The sequence below is a fragment of the Diabrotica virgifera genome, chromosome 2 (assembly GCF_917563875.1).
Source record: "Diabrotica virgifera virgifera chromosome 2, PGI_DIABVI_V3a".
Classification (NCBI taxonomy): Eukaryota; Metazoa; Arthropoda; class Insecta; order Coleoptera; family Chrysomelidae; genus Diabrotica; species Diabrotica virgifera.
Genome location: NC_065444.1, coordinates 38,987,667 through 38,999,362, shown reverse-complemented (window position 1 = coordinate 38,999,362; position 11,696 = coordinate 38,987,667). Strand labels below are relative to the sequence as shown.

The 11,696-nt window shown below is 35.2% G+C and overlaps 1 protein-coding gene across 1 annotated transcript in view; it reads left to right on the top strand.

Annotated features, from left to right (window-relative positions):
* The first annotated feature begins 448 nt into the window (after nucleotides 1-448).
* The window catches only part of LOC126880034 (uncharacterized), a 156,726-nt gene continuing 145,478 nt past the window's right edge, over nucleotides 449-11,696 (top strand). Inside the window, exon 1 of the mRNA XM_050643618.1 lies at nucleotides 449-1,432. Coding sequence (XP_050499575.1) covers nucleotides 506-1,432 — 927 coding nt within the window. The 5' untranslated portion in view covers nucleotides 449-505. The remainder of the gene's footprint in view (nucleotides 1,433-11,696) is intronic.

The following is an 11,696-nucleotide window of genomic DNA, read 5'->3' as shown; positions in this document are numbered from 1 at the left end:
TTATAGTCTTCTCTATGTCAGTAAACAATGTATTCACTATAACAAAATTATTGTTTTGGCAAAATTCGATAAGCCTATCACTCCTTTCGTTTATTTCCCAGACCGTATCCTTATAAACATTCTTCTGTTTTTTATATTGTCTTTTGTCGTAGAAAGTTTCAATATCGCTATATGATTTTTCCGCGGATGGAGTGTAAGCTTGTATAATGTTTATTTTGTGTTTATCTCTATAATAATACAGTATTATCAGCGAATTATTTGATTTTAACCACTGCCACGAAAAAAAGTATCTTTATTCATTAAACATTTCAGAACATGAATGAGTAAATTATTTTTTGATGTAAAATAAAAACCCCAATCAGGTGAGCAGCTGCCAAAACATATGGTGCACCTCTGGCACAAAATAAAGAGATAAATAATATCATAATATTTAGTCAATCATCGATTGTTCGTCAATATCAAACAAAAGTGTTCAGTGCTGTAGGGTGCCAAAAATATTCTTAACATGCGTTATTTTTATTACTACTTCAGACCATGGGTGCTGATTTTAAAAATTTTGGGAATCTTCCCCTTGGACAACATTTTGAGTGCAGATCCGAAGAAACTTAAAGTGAAACGTTTTGGCATGTCCGTTGTTTATTCCACTGTTATTTTTGCGACTTGTATTGCGATTTTGGTAATCTATTCTGGAGCTGCATTTCATGTGGAAACGGTCAATGAGAAAAGTCTTCAAGCAGTTGTTCTATTCAGTTCAGCCAGATCTATTATTTGTCTGCTTGCTTTCTCTCGCGATTGCAAAAAATTACCGTCTCTTATAAATATTTTAAACATCTATGATCAAAAAAAGGAGGAACTTAATTTTGGTAAACGCCGTAGTTTCTGGTATAATATTTTTGTATGGACAGTACTACCTATTTTCTTATCCTTCTTGTTAGCTGCTATATATACATTTCTTTCTGCATGTATAACTATGGGAATATTTAGTCCGGACATTAGATATGGCAGGAAAGGTTTTTTTGCCGCATTGGCCTTAGGTTTTCTGTCTATATGGCACACATTTCCTCTATCTTTATATATTTACTTTTCGGCGAAAATCATTCACAATTTCTCAGAACTAAATGAGTCACTGATACAGGAAAATATCGTTGGCAATTACCTCGAATTGCCAAAGAAACTTATGAATCTTGAGATCATTTCGAAGTATAAGTACCTACATAACATGCTCTCCCAGTGTGTCTACCATTTGGAGTACGCCTATGGTACAGCTTTGGCTGTGGACCAGATTTGCGTCATGGGGATTTTGATTGTAAATTTCGCGGTTTACATTTGGTTGTATCTGTTGGCGGATAACTGGGCTTTGCTGGCAATCACTGCAGTTTCCATTTTATTAGCACTAACAGTTCTTCTTACATCGCAGAGGATCAAGGAAGAGGTAAGAATATAGTTTTATGTAATTGAGAGCCATAAAATTTCCATATTTTTTTATATTGCTCGTCTTCTGTACTGATATAATACATAATATTGATCCATACGAAGACGTGTATCTAGTCAATGTAATGTCATAAACCAGTGACGAAGATTTTAATATTTCTTTGTCCACCACGTCACAGACCCATTGGTCTACTATGACGACGATTGCAATATCCTAGACGTACAGTCCTATCCCTATCATATCCTAGACAGTAAATATGACAGTTTTTGTGGACAGATTTTTAAGTAGATCATCTACCAAGCTTGCCAAAGTAGAGGTGACAGAACTCACTCATCTGGACAGCGTTCACCTGCTCTTGCTTTGATGGTTGCTTAACCCAGAGTGGACATTATTATCCTATTATCCAGGGATGGCCATATCCATCTGCATATTACCGCAGATGTGTCTCCTCTACTCATGTTTTAAATAAAGTGTTGGTGGTTCAATTATTAGTTTCTTTAATATGTAAGAAGGGGGCCAAAATGAAGATATAAAGCAAGGGCTGAATATCTAATCAATCGAAGGGTACAAGAAATGTAGGAGGGAGGCACCTTTGAAAAGAAGCCAAATTTGATGCCGGAGTAAGCATAACTAAAAATTATAATAAAGGAGAAGGGAAAAACAACTAAAGTAATTAAATATATGTCACGTAAACGATTCGCATTAGTGAATTAGATTATATCTGCTTCTTACGACGCCTATCTCTTCCGGATGTTGGCGATCAGCATGGCTATCGTAACTTTGCTTGCTGCTATTCTGAATAGTTTGGTTGTCGATGTATTAAACCACTTTCTCAGTTTTGAAGTCAAGATATTTTTCTTCTCCCTTGTCCTTTCTTTCCAAATCCTTGCACTGAAGAATTAGATGAAACAAGCCATATCTATGTTCATTCCTCATAAAATGTTCAAAATATTCTAGTTTGCGGTCTTTGATGGTGTTAGTAATCTCGTACTCTTTGCCTATTCTACGCAGGACCACCAATATTAGTCACATGATCCACCTACGAAATTCATAAAATGTGTCGTTTAACACCACATCTCGCATGCCTCGAGTTTTCCTAATGAAGCTTCGGAAATTGACCAGGCCTCTACTCCGTATATTAACGTAGAAAATAGATAGATATTTTGGTAGCAAGTGTTAAATCTTGACTTATGAAAAGAGACTTCATCATTATTCATTATGAACAATGATCTCGCTTTTCCTATGCGTTGTTTAATTTCACTTAAGTGGTCCCGTTGGCTATTTATGTTGGTACCAAGGTATGTGTAGCTGTACTTTGTTGTTTTTTTTTTCTATTGAGATCAAGTCCTTGTTCTCTACTTATATCTGATATGCGCGCCATTATTTTTGTAAAATATCTAGACCAGGGGTTCCCAACCTTTTGGAAACTGCGTACCACCTGATATATTTTGAATGTTTTGGCGCACCACCAAGATTTATGTGTACCAACAAACACCGGTAGAGAGCATGAAATGGAAGGTAGCCTCCCCCCCGCTCCTATTTTTTAGAAATATATCTACTAAATATTTCTAATTCTAATTATTCTCCGTGTATGACACAATGTGTACTTCGGCATTCAGAAGCATTTTTTTTTATTTTTGATGTTAGCCCCGTCAATTTACTTGACATATGAGTTTCTCTGTAGCGTTTGATTCAAGTGGTTTGCAGAACAAAAACTCTTCTATAACTTCTTCATGAAAATCAGATCGCACAAATACGAGTAGCTATGCTATGTTTGTTATATCAGTGCTGTACTAAGTTTTAAAAAAGTTGTTCTTCAATATTGGAAGACATGTCAGTAATTCCTCTTTTTCACTGTGTTGTTTGACAATGGTATTTTTAAAAAAAAATTGGCTGCTTTTCTCGTAACACGGCCACTTCCATTGGTTTGGGCGATTTCCATAGCTGCCGGTAGTAAAAGGGTCTCACCTATTGTGTGAGGCTTTCCATCCTTTGTAATTCTATATCTAGCAAAATATCTCTAGCTACAACGCCTTTATTAAGTTAGTATTATATTTACAAAGCTAGTCATGCATTTATTTTCTTTCCTAAAAAAGTAGGTTCTCTTCTAAAAAAATTCGATCACCTTAACAACCACATCAGAGAGCTTTGTATGTTGGTAACGTATCAGCATAGAGGACTTCATGCTTTGGTTCTAAAAAGTTTCGAAACAAGCAACACATTGAGGAATAGGATTGTCACTATTTTCTGTGCGAGACTTCACTATAAAACCACACTGTAAGTAGAATTCGTGGTATTTCCGATTGGCCTGCGGTTTAGGTTTTTTAACCTAATCTTTTGAAGTCCCAGGGTTCACCAAAAATTGCTAATTATGTATGCATTATGGGTCGAGGGGGATTAGCTCAGCTCACGATCCACTCCAACCGTCCAAATGCTCCATATCGTACTCCACGGACCCCGATAACACGGTGATGCGCTATAGAGGCTTCAACTCAGCAGAATGCTTGTCATGTGGAAGCTCTGGGTACAAGGACTCCCATTATGTATGTCATTATGGGTCGAGGGGGATTAGCTCAGCTCACGATCCACTCCAACCGTCCCAATGCTCCAGACCGTACTCCACGGACCCCGATAACACGGTGATGCGCTATAGAGACTTCAAATCAGCAGAATGCTTGTCATGTGGAAGCTCTGGGTACAAGGACTTCCGCATGATAACTTACCCCGAACGAATATGAAAGCACAACAAGTGCACTGGCACTTTCGCAGGCAGAGGCCCAGCGTAATCGCTTGTTTCACCCACGTGACGCGTACCACCTGAAATCTTCCCTCGTACCACCAGTGGTAGGCGTACCACCGGCTGGGAACCCCTGATCTAGAATATCTCCAAAAACTATTGCTTCGTCGGCATATCTGATGTTGTTTAGACCAGCGGTTCTCAATCTGTGGTACATGTACCACTGGTGGTACATTTAATTTTTTGAGGTGGTACACAAAACGCAAAAACAGCCAAAATCAGCACCACTATTATAGTTAATTAGATCACCTAGTTAGATATGTATTTTAGTTAGGTGGTAGCAAAAATAATAAAAAGTATTTGCTGGTACACGACACAAAAAGATTGAGAACCGCTGGTTTAGACGCATTACGTTCACTAAGGCCGCTTACAAACGAACCACTTTTTTAAGTCGAAGTCGGCAGCAAAAAGTCGAGCGTTTGTGGTTATCTGTCGCTATTTGAATTCGTCATTTAAAAAGAATGCAAAAAGCATTGTTTTTTCACGCAGGCGTTTTCTCGACTACACTACAACTTCTGTCGCCTGTGTGAAAAGGAAATGCGTTTTACATTGTTGTTAAATGGCGACTTCAATTAGCAATAAACAACCACCAATGCTCGACTTTTGCTGCTGACTTCTACTTTAAAAAGTGGTTTGTTTGTAAGCGGCCTTGAAAAAATATGTAAGCCTGGAAAAAATATTCCCATGAGATTTTTTTGCATAATCACATTCGTGAGACACCCCAGAATAAGGTTCAAGAAGTCGCCCACGTGAACAGTGGTCCAATTTTTTTGCAAAATTGCAAAAATCAATATTTTCGAACCGGACAAATTTTTTTTAAATGTTTCGGACCATTCCGGACAGAAAAGGTCTCTTGTAATTTTTGTCTAAAGTTGATCTTGTTCGAGTTATAAGCAATTAAAAATTTGGAAAACGCGAAAATTGCCATTTTTTAAGACTTAAGAACTCGGTTAAAAATGATTATTATGAAAGTCAGAAACTGACTAAATCAAATTTAAAGCCCCACATTCATGATCGTGAAAAAATTTTTGTCATTAATTTATTATTAAGCTGTTATTTTTAATTATTAATAATGAGTGGTAAGATCGTATTGACGCGGCTGTAAATGTGAGTGCGAGTGAGATGCGCCATAGGACTGTCTGAATGGCATCTCTTTCGCACTCATCATGGACGGCCGCCTAATACGTGCATGGCGCTTATTATTTTACTTAAAAATAACAGCTTAGTAAAATTTCTTCAGGATCTTGTAGGGGGGCTATAAACTTTGATTTAGTCGCTTTTAGTCTTGTCGCCAGTGGGGTTACAACGGCCTCCTTAATTCAGATGGACTTACCCAAGTTTTTTTCATGTATTTTGACCCGTAGAATACGAATTTTTTGGGTAACAGTCGATCCGGATGTCGATAAGATTGTTATAAACAAAGAACTTGAGGAATCACATAACAGCGATTTTTCGCAAAATAAAACATCGTTTTGTATTTTTTGGGTCATTCTAAGCAAAAAATGTTTTTATAAGTTTTTTCGTAGGATGCATAGTTTTCGACATAAACGTGGTTGAACTTTAAAAAAATCGAAAAATTGCAATTTTTGAACCCGAATAACTTTTGATTCAAAAATAAAATAGCAATTATTCTGTTACCGAATTTGAAAGTTCAAGTCAAATTCTATCGGTTTTGATTACTTTCATTGCTAAAAATTAATTTTTTTATTGTTAAACAAAGCTATAAACACATAATGATTGAATGATGTTTTCAATGCATTTCCATTTGAAATCGAACGAGTAGGCGCGCATACAGACAATTTCTACTAGGTCTGGATCCCGCGTATGAAAAAAAGTTGATTAATAGCAAGCTGAAGATTTGTTAATAGCTTAAGGGTGTCTAGTCGGACAAACTTTGATATATGGGAACACTGAAACAGGAGAAGTTTTAATTGTGAAACAGGTTAAAAATTTGGAACGGTCAGACCACGAAAACGGCACATGTATTTTGTCCGACAGAAGAGACTTAAACTCTCCGAACAGAGATTAAACTCTCATGCAAAAATCAGACTGCTATTTATCACCAAATGGGCGTTTTAATGATTGGAACATGTAGAATATGTCAAATGGCAGGAATTATGACAGGTGATAAATAGCAGTCTTATTTTTGCATGAGAGTTTAATCTCTGTTCGGAGAGTTTAAGTCTGTTCTGTCGGACAAAATAAATGTGCCGTTATCGTGGTCTGACCGTTCCAAATTTTTAACCTGTTCCACAATTAAAATTGGCCCTGTTACAGTGCTCCCATATATCAAAGTTTATCCGACTAGACACCCTTAAGCTATTAACAAATTTTCAGCTTGCTATTAATCAACTTTTTTTTCATACGCAGGATCCAGACCTATAAGTATATTCCGTACATTAAAATGCATGCATTGGGCACGGGATACACTATGTGTTTATGGCTTTGTTTAACAAATAAAAACTAAATTTTTAGCAATTCAAATAATTAAAACCGATAAAATTTGACTTGAACATTCAAATGCAGTAAGCAGAATGGCTATTTTATTTTTTAATCAAAAGTTATTCGGGTTCAAAAATTGCACTTTTTCGATTTTTTTTAATTTCAACCGCGTTTATCTCTGAAACTATGCATCCTACGAAAAAACTTGTAAGACAATTTTTTGCTGAGAATCACCCAAAAAATCCAAAAAAATGTTTTGTTTATCGAAAAATCGCTGTTATATAATTCCTCAAGTTCTTTGTTTAAGTATAACAAACTTATCGACATCCGGATCAACTGTTACCCAAAAAATTCGTGTTCTACGGGTAAAAATACATAAAAAAAACTTGAATAAGTCCATCTGAATTAAGGAGGCCGTTGTATCCCCCCCCCTGGCGACAGGACTATTTCTGACTTGCAATAGTAATACCACTAGTGATTCAATTTTCGCGATAAGTCTGTCGATTTACTTCTAAACGAAACTGAGTTGCTTGAAAACACCACGAGTCCGTAGGACGAGTGGTGTTTTCTTTAAACAACTCAGTTGAGTTTAGAAATAAAAGACAGACTTATAAGATCAATTAAATCACGAGTGGTATTTTATTAGACTATTTCACGAACAAAGTGATAGGTCAAAAATTCAGTAGAATGAGAGGAAGGAATTTAATAATAATACATTTGATCTAGGTAACCCAAATCTACCCATTTTTTGAATAATTCACAATTAGTCATAATCATGAAATATTTATTATAACTATAAATAATTTGTTATAATTATTTTTTACCTATAACAATAAATAGTTGAAGGCCCAGTCTTTTAGAATGAATGCTAGTCTTTAGTTGTTATTTTCTGCATCTAATTTGTAGTTGCGATCCACACAGAACACCATAAATTGTCTCCATATATAAGATTTAGATTTTCTTGTGTTACTCGGTATATTTTCTTCAATGTTTTGGTTTATAACTTCGTTTGAAGTACCACCGAAACGACACGACTCATTTTGACGTATACAGCTACAATAATTTTTTTGGCAAACGTCAAACTTTGCTTTGCGATCGGTATCCATGGTTACGTCGTTGAAAACACGAAGCTGATAGACCAATCAGAATTGAAAGACAGATGGTGTTTTCGCGATAACACAAGCTGTCTTTGGTTTGTGATTGGTCAGATTATGTGAAAATTGTAAGATGAGTGAAATAGTCATAGTAATAACTTTTAACCGAGTTATTAAGCATTGAAAATCGCCATTTATCGTTTTTTCAATATTAAAATGCTTTTACCTTGAAAACGATTAACTTTAGAGAAATATTATAAGAGACCTTTTTTATCCAGAATGGGCCAGAAAATCTAAAAAAAATTGTTCCGGTCAAAAATATTGATTTTTACAATTTGATTAAAAATTTTTTTTTTTTTAAATTTGGACCACTTTTCGCGTGGGCGACTTCTTGAGTCTTATTCTGGAATGTCTCACGAATGTGATTATGCAAAAAAATCTCGTGGGAATATTTTCTCCAAAGAACCCGCCGTTTTTGCTTTGTCTATATACGCCTTCCTGTAGTTCTCCCAGCGCTTTTGACTATAACAATATGATAAATGGGATAAAAATAACTAAAAACATTTTACTAAAAATACGTATATTTCAATAAATAAATTAAATAAATAAATACAAAAATAAACCTATCTTAAGATAAAGCAAGATTTATTAAAAAGAGAGTCACAACCACTTGATCCTGTCAAGTAAAATTTTTTGTATTATTATTTTATCTTCAATGATCTTATTGTATTATACAATCAATCTGAAACTATTTTTTATGGTAGTTCTATGTTACATACTTAAATTAATGGAAATTTACCACAAAATTATGATTGAGAATTCGTTGTATTTGACGTAAATTTCGACCCGGTAATCAAAATTACTTTTAAATGTAACAGACAAAGCTTTTGAAATGAACATCTCAGTTGAGATATTTTTAATATAAGGATTGTACAAGTAAACAGTAACAAGAAAATTATATTATCTACACTTTGTCAAAACTAGAAATGACTTTAAAAATTCTACAATCGATACGCCCACTTGATGCGCAGCCAATTTACTATCTATCTCTCTCGTAAAATAGACAAGGGGGCCTCCATATACGAACATACAAAAGGGGGCCTCCATGCAGGTCGCCGTTGGACGATCTGCAGTTTCAATACAAATTTATCCTTTCGCACCATACGGAACGCTCATGCAGTCCAACTGCAACAATGCAGTTGACTTGCGGTTGAGTTTCGCCGTGCTGCTGGCAGTAAAAAGTGGTTGGACACATCCTACATAAACCGCATGGAGCAGTCTGCAGTCCGATTCCAAACCGCATCTTTTCTTTCGAGCATTGCGATTAGATCATTCATCGTTGTACCACGATCCACGATACAGTATACTATTATTGTGCTTGCTTTCAAGAAAAATGCAAAATACAGCTGATTTGAATGGTGACTTGAAATATTTCATTCTGCTCTCTAGATTAAAATAGGTTTGTTCCAGCACAACAAAGAACCATCATGTAACGATCACGTTACGGTATCATGTAACGGTCACGATAATTAACGTTCCATGGTTTCCATGGAAACGAAGTAGTACGTTCCATGGGTTATTTTGTTTACTGCGCAGGACGGTGAACGCTACATGGATGGTTTCTCGTTGTGTTGGAACAAACCTAATATAGCGTGCACCCACGTTCTACGACGTTTTATACGCATTCGTTTAAGTAATAACAAAATGAAAAGTAGTCTCTCTTCATCCGAATCCATATGGCAACTGATTGAATGTTCCGGACCTTTTTGAGTGGGAGGATAGCAGTCGCACACGACTTCAACTGGACAGTTGGAGCAGTCGGGTCGGAGACGAGTCCAACCGCAACACGACCGCACTTTGCATTCCGTATATGAAGGTCCTTATACTCTGTCTGCTGTCTGCGCCGATGGAAAAAATATTCAAAGTCAAAGTGATTCCTAGTGTTGGCGAGTAATAATATAGAATGAAATTCTTGTTATTCTGTAACAGATCTTAGTAATGTAAGCTTTTTTAGAGAAAACTTTTCCCTTCACCTGTCAAACGACAAACCCAGTATTAAACACAAATATTTGTGCAATTTTCCGTAAGCTTTTTATTTAAAATATATATTAAGACTAGAAATAATTATACGGACTGTTTATTTTTGTTTTCTGCTCTCAGAAAGTACTTATACGATCGCTATCTATAGAATAAATTTTGAGGTTCACTGATTAACAAATCGTTTTTCTTTATGCTTAGTTTTTATCTTTTATCTGGTAGTGATTTGATAGCTTTCCAATAGTTATTATAAGTCATAGTTTCCAATAGTTATAATATGCCATATGTTTCCAATAGTTATAATATGCCATGCAAGACAATATAGCTCTAAGAATCTAATACCTTCTTAGTTTGGTACTATTTTTGTCTTAGTGGCCGGTAAATTTATTGGTCCAGTTTTACTATACTTTTCTCCCTACTAATAATTCAGTACGTTCCTTTTAATTTAATCAAAAACTTGCTCAAAATAAACGAAAAACCTACATGTCCCCAAACACTACACTCTTCACTACTGACTGCAGTACCCGTGTTGAGCTGCCCCCCCCCCCACTTACAAAAATTAAAAAACAAATAGCCCTGATTTATGAGCTATTCATGAGCTTTCATATTCCGCAAACTAAAAATTTTGAGCTCGTTCCACTGAGCAGGAATTTAATACTTTAGTGGGGGGGCTGACTCAGCCCCCTCCCCCCCACTTAAAAATAGGAATATTGAATCGGTTTTTGCGACAGAATTACGAGCTATTTATGATCTCTTAAAATTATATAGTTTCGATTTTTGAGCTCATCCCCTTCACCCCCAAACAACCCTTTAATTGATTTAACTTAAGAGAAAAATGCTGAGAAACCTTAAAATATATCGTATTGCGGATATAATTCCTATAGCTTATATAATCTAAGAATAAACTATTAAATCACGTGCATTTCGATTATTGAGCTGCAACCCCTTCGCAAGAAAACCACCCTATCTTCCCGGCTTAAGAAAAAGTTGTACTTAAATGCATTAAATTAATTATTTGGCGACTACATATCATTTAATAATTTATAAGCTTCCAAATTACGCGCATTTAGATCAGTAAATTGAAATTTATTTTGTATAGTGCAGTCACTGAAGGTAAAAATCAACAATTACCTTCAATTTCGGTGAACCTTGATAGAGTTTCACGAAAATTGGTCAGTGGTTAGAGGATACCTCAAGAAACAAAGGTGAAATGGTACCACCTTGCGCCTTTACCCTGAGGGTGTATACTGCCCCTTCTCGGGGGTGAAAATTATTTTATAAAAAATAAATTCACAAATTTTTAAAAGAACAAATTATAAGCAAAATTTATTATATAAAGTTATTAAAATAAGTCAATAATTTTTAAGTTATTAAAGATCAAAAATTTTAATTATTCGTGAAAAAAATGCATGTTTTGAAGCGGTTTTTCGTAAATAACTGAAAAACTGTAAGTTTTTACACAAAAGTTAATAGTAATTTAATTCGTATAGCTTATATTCTAAGAACAAACTGTTAAATCACGCGCCTTTCGATTATACAGCTACAACCCCTTCGCAAGAAAACCATCCCATATTCCCGGCTTAAGAGAGAGTTGTACTTAAAATAATTTAAATTAAATATTTGGCGACTACATATCGTTTAATAATTTATGAGCTCGCAAAATATACCATCTCAATTATTGAAATGCCAATATCTTTCTATAGTGCAGTCACTGAAGGTAAAAATCAACTATGACCTTCAATTTCGGTAAATCTCCATTCATTTTCACGAAAATTGTTCAGCGGATTTTGATGCTATCAACTTTTTCTGGAGCTCATTTTTGATAGGTATTTCTAAGTACTTTTAGTATTTAGTACCTAAGTGTTAAAAAATGCATCTCTTTCCCGTTATTTAA